Here is a 19,876-nt window from a genome sequence, read left to right on the forward strand (position 1 = left end):
TGTTTGGCAAAAGCAGCTAATTGTCAGTTTTATTTCTGTTCTAAAGCACAGCTGGAGCTTCTGCTAGTACCAGCACTTGGAGAGGTTGATATTTGTGCGCACAAATTATAAAACACATTGATATAATGCTTGGCTTTTCACACTGGTCGGACAGTTCTTGGGATAACATTTCTGACTTCATTTGATTGCATTCTTTCTGTAGACAGATCCTGACCAAGATGCATTCAGAAGAGGGTTGCATAATGCTCAGGAGAAGATGGCTTACTCTTTGGTGTCCGTACCTGAAGGAAACGATATCTCCTCTATCTTTGAGCTGGACCCCACCACTTTACGAGGGGGAGATAGCCTTGTCCCAAGGTATGATGTTAAATGCAAGGTTCTCACTTCTTACAGGCTTACAACAGTACCAAGTTTGAGTTGAATATCCTCCTTGGATGATGTTGCTACTAGATGCTGGATGCTGAAAGATAGAGACACTATAGCATTTATTTTTAAGATTACAGAACAATTTTTCACTGTTTCTCTTTCAAGTTAATTAAAGGTATTAGTAGTAACACCTAACAGTTATATAGCACTTCATCAGTACATCTTCAGGCAGTTTATAAAGGAGATGGCAATATCATTATCCCCATGTTACAGCAGGGGAAACTGAGGCATGGAATGGAAGCGACTTGCCCAAGGTCCTGCAGCAAGCCAGGGATAGGATTCAGGTCTCCTGAATTCATGTTCACACTCTATCTATATTGCTAAAGGGTTAGGTTTAAAAAAAAAAAAAAGAGGGGGGGCTCCAGAGGTGATCCCAACAATTACAGGCCTGAAAGCCTGGGCAAATTGGTTGAAATTATAACCAAGAACAATATTGTCAGACACATAGATGAACATAATTTGTTGAGGAAGAGTCAACATGGTTTTAGTAAAGGGAAATCATGCCCCACCAATCTACTAGAATTCTTTGAGGGGGTCAACAAACATGTGGACCAAGAGGAGCCAGTGGATATAGTGTACTTAGATTTTCAGAATGTCTTTGACAAGGTCCCTCACCAAAAGCTCTTACGCAAAGTAAGCTGCCACGGGATAAGAGAGAAGGTGCTCTCATGGATTGGTAACTGGAAACAAAGGGTAGGTATAAATGGTCAGTTTTCAGAGTGGAGAGAGGTAAATAGTGGTGTCCTCCAGGGATCTGTTCTGGGACCAGTCCTATTCAACATATTCATAAACAATCTGGAAAAAGGGGTCAACAGTGAGGTGGCAAAATGTACAGATACAAAATTACTTAAGATAGTTAAGACCCAGGCAGACTGAGAAGAGCTACAAAAGGATCTCACAAAATTGGGTGACTGGGCAACAAAATGGCAGATGAAATTTAATATTGATAAATGCAAAGTAATGCACATTGGAAAGCATAATCCCAACTATACATATAAAATGACGGGGTCTAAATTAGCTGTTACCACTCAAGAAAGAGATCTTGGAGTCATTGTGCAGCGGCAGTCGAAAAAGCTAACAGAATGCTGGGAATAATTAAAGGATAGATAATAGGACAGAAAATATCATGTTGCCTCTATATAAATCGATGATATGCCCACATCTTGAATACTGTGTGTAGATGTGGTCACCCCATCTCAAAAAAGATGTATTGGAATTGTTAAAGGTTCAGAAAAGGACAACAAAAATGATTAGATGTATGGAATGGCTTCCATGTGAGGAGAGATTAATAAGACTGGGACTTTTCAGCTTGGAAGAGAGACAGCTAAGGGGAGATATGATTGAGGTCTATTAAATCATGACTGGTATAGAGAAAGTAGATAAGGAAGTGTTGTTTACTACTTCTCATAATACAAGAACTAGGGGTCACCAAATGAAATTAATAGGCAGCAGGTTTAAAACAAATAAAAGGAAGTATTTCTTCACACAACGCACAGTCAACCTGTGAAACTCCTTGCCAGAGGATGTTGTGAAGGCCAAGACCATAACAGGGTTAAAAAAAGAACTAGATAAATTCATGGGGGATCGGTCCATCAATGGCTATTAGCTGGGATGGGCAGGAATGCTGTCCCTATCCTCTGTTTGCCAGAAGCTGGGAATGAGTGACAGGGAATGGATCACTTGATGATCACCTATTTTGTTCATTCCCTCTGGGGCACCTGGCACTGGCCATAGTCGGAAGACAGGATACTGGGCTAGATGGACCGTTGGTCTGACCCAGTAGGGCCATTCCTATGTTGCAGGTGTGTGAATTCTGCATATTGCTCCTCATGCTCAAGTGTTGTTTTCTACTAATGAAGCATTTTAATGGCGCTATTTATTCACTACATGCATTACAAACTTAGTTAAGACACATTGCATGCTCCAAAGACGAAGTAACCTGCTTTTTAAATAAATAATTTGCATTTTGTCTAAACTGATTGACTGATTGATTGATTAATCTCCAGGTCAGAATCAATGAACTCCACGTGTCCTATTTAGTAAACTAAATTGAGTTCCTTTCAGTGAGTGTCTTGTATGGCTTTCAGCAGTTGTACAGGTGCAGATATGTGGTGGCTAATACTTCCTTTGTACCCACTCTCTTGCATTGTACTTTGTGTGGTAAGTGCAAAGCATAGATCTAGAGGAAACCAATAAGAGCAAAGCCTTTCTGAAGACAACACTAGGAATAAAATTATTCCATGATGGTCATCAGCGTGTCACAGATAAGCAGTCCTTAAAAACTTGAAGAGTATCAGCTTTTTTGTCCAGTTAGGCTTAAGGGTCTCTGTGACTAGGAAGTTTCTTGAGACCATGTAAAAACTATTGATGTGACTACCTTTTAGGCATAAAACTTTTAGAGTATGTCTACACTGTAGCTGGCAGGTGTGGTTCCCAGCACAGGCAGGCAGATTTGCTCTAGCTCCTCTTGAGTTAGCGTGCTAAAATAGCATTGTGACATGGGCCGCGGCTTGGGCTAGCCACCTGAGTCCAAACCTGATCCCCTGGGTCTGAGCTTGGATGGCTAGCCGAAGCTGCTGCCCATGTCACAATGTCCACGCTGCTGGTATTAGCATGCTAGCTCAAGAGGAGCTTGTGCAAGTCTGCCTACCCATGCTGGGAATCACACCGCTGAGAAGGTGAAGGCATACCCTTCACGTTTGTGTGGGGAAACTTGAATTTCTTTGTTTTACTGCAAATTATTTCAGAATATTTGTGTTAGTCACTAAAGGTGAGCAACCTTAACAGAGCTTGAGTTTTAAGTAACATTTCGTGGCTAAATTGAAATTCCAGCTCCAAAACAAGGGAACAATTCATGTGTAATTGTGATTACATGGGTGCTGTGCATATTTCCTACACACACAAATCAATGCTTGGCTAGCTTAATCCTTCCTGGTTTGCTCTGCTGTTCTAGTTCTTAGTCTGTCAGTAGATTGACATGATGCCCCTGGTTGTGGTTTTTGATCTGAGCTGTGGATTAGGTTGAGACCACCAACCCAATTGGAAAATTTTGACCTAACAGAAATTTAAACCAATGTCTTCTGAGGTGAAAGGACTGCTAACAGTCCTCTAGTCTTTGATGCTTCATACTATTAAATAAATATATCGGTGCAGAGAGTGCATGCGTGCGTGTGTGAGGTGAGTGTCCCGCGTGGCAACTTTTTTGTTTTTTATGGGAACGATTTCTTATTGTAAATTAGCAGAGTCTTTGTTACTTTCTGTGACACTTGAGCAGATTATAGATTGTGCATGGTAAGTGGTCAAATGGTTTTTAAAGAATAAGTTCTGCTTTCGGGTAGTTTTTCCTTTCCCATTTATGCACAGGAATTGTTGGAAGTTCAGCTGCAGTAAGTTAAGATATAGATGCACTTTGGAGTTGAGTTCACAATACAGAAAAAACTGAAGAGTTTTAACCTGTGTTGCTAATTTGAAAAGCTTTATTCTAGTTATGGGACACCCTGTTTCTAGCAGAAAATAATCTGTCTCCTTTTAGTCCTTCCTGTCAATGACTTGGAAGTTGTACACACCTAGGATTACTGGTCAATTACGTGTCTTGGAAACTGTCTAATTGTTAAAACGATTGGCTGTGTTGTAGGAACTCCTATGTCAGGCTTAGACACCTGTGTACTAACACCTGGGTTCATAGCACCAATATCCCAATTGATAAAGAAGAAGAGAAACCTGTGATGCTTAAAGTAAGTCCTGTAACTTTAACAAATCCTTCTTTTGACTTCTGTGTTTTCATAAAAATACTTCCAATATTAAAAATCCTGAGCCCTTGATGCTTATTGTTCTGCTGAGTTAGTCAAATAACAAATAGTGCAATATTAAGTATTGTAACAAAACAATTAAGCACTAACATTAGGTGAGTGATTGGGCTTTTTAGTTTTCTCTATAATGTCTTTTGGGTGTTTTGTCATCTGGTTTGAGACTGCAAAAGTCTTGAGAATTGGAGAACTATAGATTTGCATTGAAGTGTTTTTTGTTCTTAAACTTCTTATTCTATCAAAAATCTTGTACTGCTGTTTCTAATCTCAACTGTTAGGACTGTGGTTTCTTTCATGTCTTAATATTACTGAGTTACTTTACTGCTGCTTTGCCCCTTTTTGTCTTGGTGTGATACTAAAATTACCTTGGGTTTTAGATTGGTACCTCTCCAGTAAAAGAGGACAAAGAAGCTTTTGCTATAGTACCAGTTTCTCCTGCAGAAGTTCGGGACTTGGACTTTGCAAACGATGCAAGCAAGGTGTTGGGTTCCATTGCTGGCAAGTTGGAAAAGGGAACGATCACCCAGAATGAAAGAAGGTAGGGGGCTCAAGAAGCAAGCTGCTTGTAGTAATACGGCTGCTGCCTTTACTCAAGTAAATCTGTGATAATCCCTATTCTGAAGTTATTTTCTTATTCCCCACCCTTGTGTTTTGAAAGAACAAAGAGAACCTTGGGAATTACAGACCAGTCAGCCTAACTTCAATAACTGGAAAGACTGTGGAACAAATTATTAAAAATCATGTTGTAAGCACATGGATGATGATGGGGTTATAAGTAATCACTAGCATGGATTTGTCAGAAACAAATCTTTCACAGGGTTACTGACCTATTGGATGGAGGGAAGCAGTAGATATGATATATCTTGATTTTAATAAGTCTTTTGACACTATCCCACATGACATTCTCATAAGCAAACTATGGAGATGTGGTCTAGATGAAATTACTATAAAATGGCTTTACAGCTGGTTGAAAGACCATACTCAGAGTAGTTATCAACTACTAATTACTTACTGGAGAATTTTGCTTCCCCCATATGTCTTCACAGAGGGGATGAATATAGGTTGTGGGGAGCATCACCAATGAATTCAGTCACAATATAGATCACATGGAGCAAAACCCCTGCATATAGAAAGCAGTGGACCCCATCCATGACTATTCATTATACCCTGAAAACTGTCAGACTGGGAGGGTATATCTAGTAGGGTCTCACAGGGGTCAGTCCTGGATCCGATGCTTTTCAGTATTTTCATTATAACATTTGCAGGTGACACCAAACTGGGAGAGGTTGCAAGATCTTTGGAAAACAGGATTAGAATTCAAAGCGACCTTGACAGATTGGAGAATTGGTCTGAATTCAACAAGATGAAATTCAATAGCCTAGGCCCTAGTGCAAAGTACTTCACTTAGAGAGGAAAAATCAAATGCATACCTACAAAATGGGGAATAACTGACTAGATGGTAGTACTGATGAAAAGGATCTGGGGGTTATAGTGAATTATAAATTGAATGAGTCAACAATGTGATACGGTTGTGAAAAAGGCTAATATCATTCTGGAGTTTATTAATAGGAGTGTCGTATGTAAGAAATGGGAGGTTATTGTCCTGCTCTACTCAGCACTAGTGAGGCGTCAGCTGGATTACTGTGTCCAATTCTGGGTGCCACGTTTTAGGAAAGATGTGGACAAATTGGAGATAGTCCAGAAGAAAATTTAAAAAAAGAGAGAAGAGGTTTAGAAAATGTGACTTTGAAGGAAAGGTTAAAAAGATGGGCATGTTTAGTCTTGAGAAGAGACGACTGAGGGGGGAACTTGATAACACTCTCTTCAAATAAGTTAAAGGCTGTTATAAAGAGAACAGTGATCAGTTGTTCTCCATGTCCACTGAAGGTAGGATAAGAAGTAATGGACTTAATCTGCAGCAAGGGAGATTTAGGTTAGATATTAGAAAAACTTTCTAGCTACAGGGGTAGTTACACTCTGGAATAGGCTTCCACGGGAGGTTGTGGAAACCTCATCATTGGAGGTTTTTAAAAAGAGGTTGGACAACATCTGTCAGGGAGATCTAGGTTTACATGGTACTGGTAGAGCTCAGGGGGTTGATTTGATTATTGATGTCCACCTTACATGTCTATGATTCTGTGATATCAGAGGATCTTAGTCTCTGTTCCCTGAAGCCCTCCTTGATTTTTTTTGCAGAATTGATATCATAGAAACTAGATTGAGGGTCTCAAACACGCGGGCCGAATGCAGCCCCCAGAGTTATTTCCCGTAGCCCACCATAGCTCCCCTCACTCCCCACCTCTGCCTCCCCCAGCACGCCAAGTCCCCGCTCCTCATACCGCCGCCAAACAGCTGTTTGGAAATGTTTAGGACTTTCCAGGACGGAGTGGGGAGGGTCACAGCATGCTCAGGGCAGCAGGCAGGAGGTGCAGGTGGTGGGAGCACTGCAAACGCGGGCTGGAGGACTCAGGAGGAGGAGAGGGCGGCCGCACAACTGGCCGCAGAGAAGCGGCACTTTGCAGGGGAAACCGCCGCTTCTCTCCGGCTGCCCCTGCTCCTCCTGAGTCCTCTGCCCATGTTCGCAGGGCCACATTCCAAAAGGGGCTTTAGAGCTGCAGCCCAGGGCCCTGCAGTCCCTGCGATCCGGGTGGCTCTGCCTGGCGGTGGGTGGCTCCCAGAATCGCGGCCATAGAGGCGGTGCCGCACTGCGCGGAGCCACCTGCACCCCCCCCCACACCAAACAGGAGCTGCCCCAGGTAAGTGCTCTGCCTGCCCCAGCCCTGTGCCCCTTCCCACACCCTAAGTCCCTAACTCTTGCCCAGACCCTGCCCCCCCACCCTGAGCCTCCTCCCATACCCTAACTCCCCCCAGCCCTGAGCCCCAGGAGGAGAATGGAGGAAAAAAGAATAAAAAATGGGGGCGATAAGAGAGAGTGCTCCCCCCACAGGGGGCCCAAAAATGAAGCTGAGCACAGGGCCCCACTAACTCTAAATCCGCCACTGTGAAAAGATGTCAGTGATGCGGCCCTCGGGCCAATGTACTAATCCTCATGTGGCCCTCGTGGTGTTTTGAGTTTGAGATCCCTGAACTAGACACTAGACCTCAACTGTATGCACTTAGAACAAATTTTGAAAGAGAGCATAGTTAAGAACATATAGGTAAACAGTAATTTGTCATAAAGTATAATGTGATTTTACAAAAGGTAGATCGAGTAAGGTAGACCTAGTCTATTTCTTTGAGAAGATAACCAGTTATCTGGATAAATGAAATGCAGTTGATCTAATCTACCTGGATTTCAGTAAAGCATTTGAGACGGTTCCACGTGGGAAATAATTAGTTAAATTGGAGAAGATGGGGATTGATACAAGTATTAAAAGGTCAGTAAGGATCTGATTAAAAGGGAGACTACAGTGGGTTATGCTGAAAGGCGAACTATCAGACTGGAGTGAGGTTACTAGTGGAGTTCCTCGAGGATCAATTCTGGGGCCAATCTTCTTTAACATTTTCAGTAATGACCTTAGCATGCTCTCGCTTTCTGTGCCAGTAAAATTTGCAGATGACGCAAATTTGGTATGAATTGCAAAGATAGAGGAGAACCAGAATCTCGTATGAGAAGATTTGGATGACCTTGAAAACCACAGTAACAGTAATGGGATGAAATTTAATAGTTATGCATTTAGAAACTAACAAGACTTTTCACTATAAACTGGGTACTTACCATTTTGAAGTGACAGAGAAGGAGAAAGATCTGTTGATCATAGGATGACTAAGAGTTACCAATGTGATGCGACCGTGAAAAAAAGCTAATATAATCCTAGGATGCATCAGGTGATGCATTTCCAGTAGAGCTAAGAAAGTATTATTGCTATTATACAAGGCACTGGTGAGACCTCATCTGTAATACTGTGTGCAATTCTGATCTTCCATGTATGTTTAAGAAAGATGAATTCAAAATGGAACAGGGAGCGAGAAGGGCTACTAGGATGATCAGAGGAATGGACAACCAACTTAAGGAACTTCGCTTGTTTAGCCTAACACAGCAAAGGTTGAGGGAAGATATGATTGCTCTTCATAAATACATCAGAAATATAAGCACCAGGGAGAAAGAGAAGTTACTTAAGTTAAGGGCCAATGGTGGCACAAGAACTAATGATATAAACTGGTCATCAGTACATTTAGATCTGAAATTAGGCAAAGGTTTCTAATCTTTGAGGAGTTAAGTTCTGGAACAGCCTTTCAAGGGGGGTATTGAGGGGAAAAAAACTAACTTCTTTCAAGACTGAGCTTGGTAAGTTTTTAATAAAGGGGATGTATGATGAGACTGCCTACAATGGCATATGGCCCATGTGCAACTGCTAATTTGAAATATCCCCTGCAGCTGGACATGGGACACTAGAGGGGAAGGATTCTTTCCCAGGTGTTTGTCATGTTCAGGGTCTAACTGATTTGCTATATTTGGGGTCTGGAAGGAATTTTCTCCCAGGCCAGATTGGCAGAAAGACTGTTTTTTTTTCCACCTTCCTCTGCACGATGGGGTATGGGTCACATGCTGGTTTAAACTAGAGTAAATGGTGGATTCTTTGTAACTTGATCTTTAAATCAAGATTTAACTCAGTAACTCAGCCAGAGGTTATGGGCCTACTAAAGGAATGGGTAGGTGAGATTCTGTAGCCTGCAAAGTGCAGGAGGTCAGACTAGAGCTGATAATTATGGTTCCTTCTGGCCTATGAATCTGTATTCATTGTAGGGCTGGGAGGAATTGTCCATAGCGTGCCTATATTGAAACACTCTGAAAAATGAATGTGGAACATCTAATTTAACTTGCTTCAAGGGCTGAACACATGACTTCTTGCAACCCCCCTCACCTCCCGCAGTGTCTGTAGAATTTGTGACTACATGTAATGAATGCATGCAGCCTGGTACATAGAACTAAGGACCTTAAGCTTCCAAAATGTAGGCCTCTATTTGAGTTAAGAGGCTCTCTATCTGATTCTCTGTCCGTGCAGTAACACAGTAGCCAGTGTATGGGGTTCTAAAGATATGGCATTCCACTTCCTCTGTAATCTGGCTATTTAACAATAAATCTACATCAACCAGGAAAACTAGGTTCCAGTTAGTTGTTGATCCACTCCCATGTGCTCTTACCTCTCGGTTATCTCCTGGTTAAATCGTCTTAACATAACATTTGAAACATTTTAGTCTTTGTTAATTCTTTTCACAACTGACGGTTCCAATTCTGTGTTGACACTTTTTTTTGTTTTTTATATAGATCTGTTACCAAGCTGCTGGAGGATTTGGTTTACTTTGTTACTGGTGGAACTAATTCTGGGCAAGATGTGCTTGAAGTGGTATTTTCTAAACCAAATCGTGAGCGGCAAAAGCTGATGAGAGAGCAAAATATCCTAAAGCAGGTAAGATCGTTTTCATCATGTGACAGAGATTCTGAGGAGAGAGTATGTGCTCAGAATACAGAACACTACAAGTTAGTTGGGATAAGGCAACTTCTGCCTCACTAGCTTTGAGCAATCTTCTGGCGGTGTCGGTCAGAGGGTAACTCTGGGTGTCCCATTGCTGGAAGATACCATAAGGGGCAGAACCAAAGGATAAAAGGAAAAGCATGTAGTGACATAAGTGATCAGCCACGTCCCCTTCAGAGACCGTTCCTTTGTCCAGATTGTGCAGCTATAAGAAGTTCATGGAAGTTCATGTGAGAGAAACTGACGGCCTCCAGAATTGACATGTGGCTATGGTCGTGTAGGCAAGATTTAAACTATGCGCTGGTTCTGACAAGACAGAGGCTATAAAGTAGCAACAAGGGGGCATTGGCATGTGTAGGTACACCCACTGACCTTCATTAAGATTAAGTAGCGTTTATCAATTTTTATTTTCAAAAATAATCCCATAGATTTTCAAGCTGTTACAAGCACCGTTTACAGACTGTGGAGATGGGCCAATGTTGAGGCTGGAGGAGCTTGGGGACCAGCGTCATGCTCCTTTCAGACACATTTGCCGGCTCTGCTACAGGGTGCTGAGGCACTCGCAGCAAGATTACAGAAAGAATCAGGTTAGTTATGTGTTAGAACCTGTCTAAAAGGCTGGTAGTGTGGGTAGGTGGGTTCGTTCACCCAAGATTGGGTACAGTTTAAGTAGTGTCATTACTTACAGGAATTTTTGATTAATTGTTGTTAACTCTGTCTAATCCAGGGGAAGACTGAGAGTTTCTTTATTCTTTTAATTGAAATTTTGAAGGCACATTGAGACTTGAATACATTCTGCAACTTTTACCATCACTATCAAGTGGTTGAAAACCAAGTCTTATCAAAGTTCTGAGAGTTTGAACAGAGAAAAGGAGAGAGGGCTGGGCATGTCCTACCCAGTAGCTGTGTAGACACAAAAACTGTCCATTGCTGTTCTGTGTTATGTTTTTTCCCTGCTTTTCAGTGTGGTCCTAAATCATAGAAACAATAGAACCTAACCAAGCTGTTCCTTTAGGATACTGATATAAACAGCTAACTATTTTTTTAACAAGTGAGATTAGAATACCTTTTCCTCCTTCTTTCTCAGGAATACATAGCCAAGCAGTTTGGCTTCATGCAGAAACAAATTGGTTATGACGTTTTGGCGGAAGATACTATTACAGCATTGCTTCATAACAATCGCAAACTGTTGGAGAAGCACATTACGGCTGCTGAGATTGATACTTTTGTTAGTCTTGTGAGAAAAAACAGGGAGCCCAGGTAAGACGGATTGATATTCGGACCTAGTTACCTTTTCCTCCTTATTCTGAGATCTGTCGCCGGCAACTTGTTTCTGTATTTAGGAAGCATGTTTAATCCACGCTTGCCTCTGAGACAGACCATGACTTTCCACCAAGGTAATGGCCTCCCTTGCTTTGCAACGTAACTCGATTTTCCAAATGTTTTCTCTTTATAAAATGTAGAATGAGTCAACTGAAGAACCTCGACAGAGATTTAATGTGTTCTGTCTTTTTATTTCCCAATAGGTTTTTGGATTATCTCTCAGATCTGTGTGTTTCCATGAACAAGTCTATTCCGGTGACGCAGGAACTGATTTGTAAAGCTGTGTTGAATCCAGCCAATGCAGACATACTCATTGAGACAAAGTAAGCTTAGACTTATTTATGAATAGCTTTCTAGTTGGTGTATAAGGAAGGTGAGTCAGGGCATTGAGAACACGAGCCTCAAGACTACAGAGAGTACCAAACTTAGAATGTGTGAGGGCCTTTCTAAGTATACGATAGATGAGTGTCGGAGGCACCAAAATGACTGCCACATGGATTCCTAGCCCTGTGTACTCTAAACAGCTTTCAGACATTTAACATTTTCATCAGGAAGCTTGATAACACTAAGAGAAGCTGCAGTCTTACGTAACATGTTTTAAGTCTTGAACCATTTTAATTTATAGGTGCTAAAATGCTCTCTCATCTGAGCTGGATAAGCAGTTATTCTGAGATTTGCTGTGTAGCAGCAGGCTTGTATAAGATGGTGTTCCACATCCCATGAGTCTGGTTGTTCTCCTGGCCCTTATGTTTGCCATGGCAGATTGACTGTAGTCAGCAGCGCCTTTAGGAACTTAGAGCTCTCTGAAAAATGAAAAATTCTTCCCATGAAAACTTTCACATTTTTGAATAAAAAAATTGTACTGAACTAAGACAAAACATCAAAAGCATCAAAACATCATCATCATCTTCCTCAGGAAAGGTTTTTAAGAAAAATTCCAGTTCAGGGGAATTGAAATGGAATTTTTTTGGCTTCCCTGCTGTCCACCCAGAAAGCTCTTGTTAATTTCACAAATGAAATTAAAAGAGCTTTCTATCCTGGCTGTTAATTCTCTACTTGCAGCTTTAGGAGCCAATCAGGAAGAGAATCCGCCTCCTTTTGCAGATCCAGGAGCTGGAGAGGCAGAGAGCTCAGACATGCTCCCCATTTCTCAGGGGAGGAAGAGCATCCTGGTGCTCAGCCTTAGAAGTCCTCCAGGAAAGGTTTTATCTATTTTAGATAGGGAATGTGAAATTGACAAGAGCCTGTCAGGTGTGGAGCCATCGTTTTGGTTTTCCTCAGGAAAAATCAGATATTTTTTGTGTGTGCATGCCAAAAATGAAATTTCTCACAGGAAATTTCAGTTTTGTGAAAAGGGCATTATTAATCGGAAGAATCATTCTGATGAGAAATTTTCAACCTGCTCTCTGACTGCTGTGCACATGCCCACAACAGTGCAAAAGCTGGTATTTTTATTGTCGCCCATTCCACCTCGGGTCAAAATTTCAGTTTTCATCTCTTGGGAACAACCAAACGATGCATGTGCTTCCATAACAGGCACCAAATTCCAACTAGCTTCAATAAAGCTGGGTTTACTTGGCATGTGGAATTGAGAGAAGGTTAATATGGGGGGGAAGGTCAAAAAGAGTGAAATCTCTTTGCTAGATAATAAATGAAACTTAGGTAAATAGGAGAAACTTGAAGGTGCTATTTCCAGGTTGGACAAGATTTAAAAATCTTGTGTCTTAATGTTTCTCTCTCTACCAGAACTCTTCTGGGTTTCAGTGTCTCTTGCTGATCTGTTTAATTTGTGCCTCTTGCTTATGTAGTTAGTGACCCTTCTTTTGGCCAGGTGCTAAGAACCCTGATTACCATTTTAGGTCTGAGGTCATTCTTCTAACTTAATTATGTTTCTGACACCCAAAGCGAATGAAGTTCTGTTCCATTTTCCATTTGTGGGATATTGAATCGATCAAAGTTTGCTTGCTCAATCAGAGTTTGGGTGAATACATAAACTGATTGATAATATCCTCCTAGATGTTTTTTGAATCAATGTTTCCTATATAGAAGTCTTTTTGGACATTAATTTGTCTTGCCCTAGGTGATACCCTTGTTTCTTCAGCCACATAGATGGCCACAAAATTAAATTCTCTTTTAGAACCAATCAAAAATATACCAATGTCTATGTGGATTACTGTTCACATTGCATATTCAGCACTTTGCTCTAACTAGGTTTTAATACCATGCTCAAACAATAGTATCTGAACACCTAAGGTCATCATGTAGCATAAGGCAATGTCTCTTCGATTTTATCTACATTATTTGGGATTTTTTGTGTGGCCATGTTGAGAAACAAAAGCTATGTATAGTACCATGAATGCAAGTCTCCGGAGCAACTGTGCAGATCACTGTTGCTGTGCCCCTGTGCAGCTCAGCAGTTGTCCTAAAACAACATATTTTAAGATATCATGGACTGCATTATTTTGTTGTTTAATCCCTTTCTTTCTGCAAGGTTGGTTCTCTCTCGGTTTGAGTTTGAAGAGGTATCAAGTGGAGAAAACACTCTGGAGGTTGGAGAAGATGAGGAAGAAGTTTGGCTATTCTGGCGAGACAGCAACAAGGAAATCCGCAGTAAGAGTGTCAGAGAATTGGCTCAGGATGCCAAGGAAGGGCAGAAGGAAGATCGGGATATACTCAGCTATTACAGGTTAACACTGTGTGCAGTAGTTGGTTTTGATAGGGTAATAAGAACTGGATGGGTGAAGGCCTTTTCAATACAATAATCAGTTAATTAGTTCCAAATAAAGACTTGGAACACTGGACTCCGTACCCAATAGAAAATGGAGTAAAGCTTTCTGTGCACGGTAAATTCACTAGAAGCACAGAGTTGTGATTCATGTCCAAAAGAAGTCAAGTAATCAATGAAAAATGTAAGCGTAAATACAGAATAAGTGGGGTTCAAAATGTGTAAGAGTTTGGTAGCATTTATATGCAAGGTAGCATATATCTCCTGGAGATGCTCATGAGTCCGGCTTTCTCCACAATAGTTTGATTTTCTTCATGAGGATCTTAACTTTTTGGCTTGAAAAATCTGAGCTGTAATAGAGGTTTTGAAAGGAAGGAGAGCCAGCACTCAGAGTAAAGGAAAGGGTTGTAACCTGCAAACAGCTCTTTTTCTAAGATGTCATTACTGTTCTGTATCACTTTTTTTATTTGTGAGCTCCAGACTTAGCAGATGTCCTGAAGTTCTCACTGGGACACTGTATGAACTTGCAAAAACCCCACAAGAAGTTTGGTTTGATGATGATTTTTTTTTTTTGCCTTTTTGCACTATTAAGCTATGCTTCTAATATGAGGCAGTGCTTCCAGATGACTTGGCTAGACATCAGTTTCTTGGCGCATTGTAATTCCAAGTTCCATCTCGGACCAAATTCCTGTGTCTGGGCTATAAACTTTTGAGAATAGTTTGACAGACCGTTGGCTATTGTGGTGCAAAAAGTACCACCAGAATTCCTTTTTAACTACTTATCACTTTGGCCTTGCATATTGTGTTGAAAAACTTTTAAATAGTTCATCTGGTAAACTTGTTAAAAGGGATTAGAATGGATGTTTTGGATTTGGACTACTTAAGAGTTTCAGGCCCAAAGTGGACCTGTTCTAACTTTTTTTCTCCCCTTTATCTGTTTGCAAAGTACATGCAATTCTTATTAATTCTTCCCAAAAAGAGTTGTTCAAATGCTCTTAACAGTAATTTCTTCTAACCTTTCAATAACAAACCAATGAGTATATATATATGTGTAATGAAGAGAGTAGGAAGCAATTCTGTAATGAAAAATTCCATGAACTAGGATACATAGGAATAAAATTCAATTATAATCTTTTTATTGAAAAACCACCTTCTTTAGAGTTAAGGTCGTAAGGACTATATAAGCACACATACTCTACATGTGCTTTATTATAACCCAGCAACTAAAGTTTAATTATTAGTCTATTGTATTTGCATTAATTTCAGTGCTAGGTGCCTGTTCTGTTCTTGTTGACTAGATCTTTTGGGAGCAAAAAAAAAGAAGGTACATGAACTCAATTGTTGTATCTACCTGTGACTAATTGGTATGGAGACTGAAGCCTCAGTTCAGCAGGATACTTAGGCATATGTCCAACTTTAATCAGTTTAATAGTCTCATTGACTCCGTTGCCTAAGCAATCAAGAGTAGCTTGAGAGCTCCCAGTGAGAAGTATGCCAACTTTTAAAACGACGAGGCTGCTGCAATCTTTCTGTGTTTTAATAAGAAATAGCATTAGCAAAGAAAAACCGAGTGTTGCTTAATTCTTCAGAATATACAACACTGTGACAAACTAGGTGACTTTTGGAAAGCTGTTGTCCTGACCCTCAGATGCCAATTGTTACCTTTTTATTTGTGTTGGGAAATGATTTATTCTATTTTTAGAACATCCTGTACCTATTGATTAATAGCAGTAACATTTCTTTTTAACCAAAACATTAATTGCTAAACACTGTTGACATTTTTAGGTGCTTTCCTTGTATTGACTTCTGGAAACTAAGGTGCAAGTTTCTTCTCTTCAGGTACCAGCTCAATCTTTTTGCTAGAATGTGCCTTGATCGACAGTACTTGGCCATAAATGAAATATCTGGCCAGTTGGATGTGGATCTCATTCTTCGTTGTATGTCTGATGAAAACTTACCATATGATCTAAGAGCATCGTTCTGCCGGTTGATGCTGCATATGCATGTTGACCGTGATCCCCAAGAACAAGTAACGCCAGTGAAGTATGCTCGCCTGTGGTCTGAGATACCATCTGAAATTGCTATTGATGAGTAAGTACTTGATGGAGAGGTATGAAAGAGAAGGAAATTTAAACCATTTTTTAATTTAAAAACAAACCCTAAACTAATAAGTCATCTTTTTTACTTCTTTACTGATGCTATCTTGCCAGTCTATTGTTGGTATTGAAGCCTGGTGGTATTAAAAACATGTCTATGGAGAAACTTGCAGAGAAGAACTTCATTGAATAGAAAAGCTCAATTGTTTTTGTATGGTTGCTGCATTTTGTTTTCCCCAAGAGGCAACAGGGTCCTGTGGATAGTTCACTGGGCTGGGATTTGACACACCTGTGTTCTATTCCTGGCTTTACCAATAACTTGCTGTGTGACCCTAGGCAAGTCACTTAAAATCTTTGTGCCTTTCTTTCCCCTCACATCTTGTGTCTTTTGTCTAATCAATGTGTAAGCTGTCCAGGGCAGGGGACTACTTTTTGATACAGGATCTAGCAAAGAGGGATTCTGATCTTTCGGTTGTGGCCTCTAGTTACTATTGTAATAGAAATCATTTTTAAAATACTTTAATGTGTTCAGGTGTTCCTAGCAAGATAATGTTTTAAAAGATAAAAATTAACTTGATTTTTTTAGTTTTTTCTAGTCCCAGGGAATAAGCACTTCGCGTTCTGTTCAGTTGGGATCTCTAAATCTCTACTGCTTCATTGCAATACTTCACTGCTAAACTTTCCTCCCTCTAGGTTAATTTTCTGAAGAAAATCCAATAAACCATCTTAAGTTTTAAAAGCTAAAGGGAAAAATAAGTGCTCAAGCCAGGCAAACTATTTACAATAATACATAATTTTAAAAAAAATTTCCACTTCCACCCATATTCCTAATTGTGGATTTTTCTTTAAAAACTGGTCTAGAATGTGTATTTAAAAAAATAAAAGTTTTCAAATGTTTTTACTTACAGAAAAAAATCCCGTTTGTATTCAGAGTTAGCACTTCATGGTCACATCTGCTCTCTTGCTGCTGTATGTCACTTTTCAGAGTAGCAGCCGTATTAGTCTGTATTCACAAAAAGAAAAGGAGTACTTGTGGCACCTTAGAGACTAACAAATTTATTAGAGCATAAGCTTTCATGAGTTAAGTGAGCTGTAACTCACGAAAGCTTATGCTCTTATGCTCACGAACTCACGAAAGCTTATGCTCTTAACAAATAAATTTGTTAGTCTCTAAGGTGCCACAAGTACTCCTTTTCTTTTTGTATGTCACTTGTCACCATTTCCATTAGAAAAATGTTGGTTGGTTCGTTCGTTCTTTCTTTCTCTCTCATTGGTACAAACCTTGCATTTTCAGATACTTTAAAATAGGGCAAAGTGAGCATATGGGACAAAGCAGCAAATGCCAGGAAATTATGGTCTCAGCTTCCTGTTTCCTTGATTTGGGATAAATTGTTTAACAGGCTTAACTTTATTTGGATCTTGACAAACTTGGATTAATTTTATGTGCATTTTAAATTCAAGTTTAATTTTTTCCCCTCCAGCTATGACAGCAGTGGGACTTCCAAAGATGAAATTAAGGAGAGATTTGCACAAACCATGGAATTTGTGGAGGAGTATTTAAGAGATGTGGTGTGTCAGAGGTTCCCTTTCTCTGATAAAGAGAAAAACAAACTCACTTTTGAGGTAATTACTCCATTTTTATTTTTAATCTCTTTCTAAAGTAAAACAATTTTGCCTTTAATACAAGGTGAATTGGAGGAGGTGCCATGTGAGTACTAACCTTCAGCAACTCCCTTCTCCTTGTGAGTAATCATTATTCATGTAAACAACCCGTTGAAGTCAGTAACTGTTTGCAAGAACAGGTGCTAATGTGGAATAAATAAATACTCACTTGTATTTTAAAAATAATTTGCAGCTGTCATGTTCACTTTTGTGCCCACTTGGATTTGTAAGATCAGGTTTTACTGGTACAAACGTTTGTGGAACCCAGATTTTGTTTGCGTGCACAAGTGTTTGTTCCCGAAGCAGTTGTACACTCATCCAGTAAAAGAACAGTAGAATATCAATCATATAATTTACCTTACCAGTTACAACAAACAGCTTGAATAACATTTCATGAATATGCAGGGCATAATAATAATTCATAGTCAAAGAAAAATCATTCAATATTTTTGAATAACAAATACATTCAAGGGATTCGCTTCCTACTTGCAGAAAAAGAGGCTACATTAGGCATAGAAATGATTTGGTAAAAATTATTTGCACAGTTCAAGAAATAGTATATTTTTGGGTCTTGTGGGGAAATTCTAGTTCTTGGTAGTATTAAGGATTTGACTAGATACATGTTCCTCTGAAAACTCCCTCTGGTGAGAGTTTGTTTAATGGTTACCAATTGATGTAATAACAGTTATGTAAACGTGCATTTATAGGTCAAGCCCAAAGAAGTTCTATCTTACTTTATTTACTGCCACACGTCAACAAATATGATCATGCTCTTTGGTATAGAATAGCTACAGTAGGTATCAGAAATCTTGCAATTCTGGACATGAAAATATACCTGAAAATATATACCTGATATATAGTAGCTAAGTTATTTTGATTACTAGAATAAAAAACATAATAGAATTTGCTTATAAAGAGTGGGTCAGACAAATGGTCAATTAAGGCCATAAGTACAATTAAAAGTCAAGAAACAAACAAGTTTTTGTGGCAAAAAAGGGTTTTGATCAATACTTGCATTTTTAATAGGTTGTGAACTTAGCCAGAAACCTGATATATTTTGGTTTCTACAACTTCTGTGACCTCCTAAGACTAACCAAAATCCTCCTGGCTATATTAGACTGTGTGCATATTGCTACTATCTTCCCCATTACCAAAATGGCAAAAGGAGAAGAAAGTAAAGGTAAGACTGGAAAAATGATATGGGGAACTCCTGAGTGGGAGTGGAGGATTTCTTGGCCACATTAATTTTATCTGATTACATGAAATGGGCATCAACATTTTCCCTTTTATCCACTGAATTCTTGGTCGTTGCCTATAAAAGCTAAGCGGTAATTGGGAGACTAATCTAAGGGGAAGATTTCTACAGGAGATTAGGTGCCTCACTGCCCTTTCTGTCTTTTTTGAAAATATTCCCCTTGTTTCGTATGAAGGCGGTTTGTTTTTTCATGGGATGTGAAAGGTCGCTTATCCTCTTGGTGCATTCAAAGTGCATAAGTTATCTTATTCTTACTGCATTTTTTACCTGCATCTCTGAAGGGAGCAATGTGATGAGATCAATTCATGGGGTTGGTGAGCTGATGACCCAGGTTGTACTCAGAGGTGGTGGATTCTTGCCCCTTACTCCACTTGCTACGGCTCCTGAGGGTAACGTCAAACAGAGTGAACCAGAGAAAGAAGACATCCTGGTAATGGACACCAAGCTGAAAATCATCGAAATACTTCAGGTACTAGAGATGCAGTGGAATATAGAGTTAGGTAGGGTCTCAAATCCTATGTTGTAGTGCTTGCATCTGACACTACGTTTTAACTAGATGTTAGGGAGTGCGTAGGAGAAAATGGCCCCTTCCAGCCCATTGCTGCCCAGATAGTCTTTTCATGCTTAGAAGGTGTTGCAGAGGCAAACACTTAACCCTGTGAAACACTTTTTTTTACACACCCCTATGGCAGAGATTATCTTCTGGATGGGAGTTACCAGTTGTGCACATGGGTAACTCACAACTGAACTAAAGGTCCAAGTTCCATCTTTCTGGCACAGCAGGTTTTCCCTTATCGTGCTATTTAACAGTTAATACTTTTTACGGGGCTGGCTGCCTTAAGAGAAAAGTTAATATTCCCCTGGCCTGCCCCGTCAAACAAACCCTAGAAAATTACAAGAAGATCTTGTTGTGGGTAGCAAGGTAAACTGCCTTTGTTTGATAACTCTACAGGAGGGGAAGTGTCCTGAGTATAGAATAAAACACATTTGACTGGTCACTACATTTTCCTAACAGTGTTGATTATAAGCCACTGATACCAGGAAGCCATACGGGTGATTTCAGCCCGCCTCTGCCAGATACCATGTTGTGGTAATGATAATGCTCC

At 40.0% G+C, this 19,876-nt stretch overlaps 1 protein-coding gene across 4 annotated transcripts in view; it reads left to right on the plus strand.

The window, feature by feature from the left end:
• Window positions 1-19,876, plus strand: part of ITPR1 (inositol 1,4,5-trisphosphate receptor type 1) — a 254,472-nt gene that overhangs the window by 90,072 nt on the left and 144,524 nt on the right. For all 4 annotated transcript variants that reach the window (XM_038408402.2, XM_043518035.1, XM_043518036.1 and 1 more), the window contains 12 exons: window positions 203-357; window positions 4,061-4,160; window positions 4,610-4,770; window positions 9,502-9,643; window positions 10,138-10,296; window positions 10,797-10,969; window positions 11,236-11,355; window positions 13,524-13,718; window positions 15,597-15,848; window positions 17,335-17,476; window positions 18,542-18,695; window positions 19,052-19,239. In XM_038408402.2, the coding sequence (XP_038264330.1) occupies window positions 203-357; window positions 4,061-4,160; window positions 4,610-4,770; window positions 9,502-9,643; window positions 10,138-10,296; window positions 10,797-10,969; window positions 11,236-11,355; window positions 13,524-13,718; window positions 15,597-15,848; window positions 17,335-17,476; window positions 18,542-18,695; window positions 19,052-19,239 (1,941 nt within the window). The remainder of the gene's footprint in view (window positions 1-202; window positions 358-4,060; window positions 4,161-4,609; window positions 4,771-9,501; window positions 9,644-10,137; window positions 10,297-10,796; window positions 10,970-11,235; window positions 11,356-13,523; window positions 13,719-15,596; window positions 15,849-17,334; window positions 17,477-18,541; window positions 18,696-19,051; window positions 19,240-19,876) is intronic.

Source organism: Dermochelys coriacea, chromosome 7, assembly GCF_009764565.3.
Source record: "Dermochelys coriacea isolate rDerCor1 chromosome 7, rDerCor1.pri.v4, whole genome shotgun sequence".
NCBI lineage: Eukaryota > Metazoa > Chordata > Testudines > Dermochelyidae > Dermochelys > Dermochelys coriacea.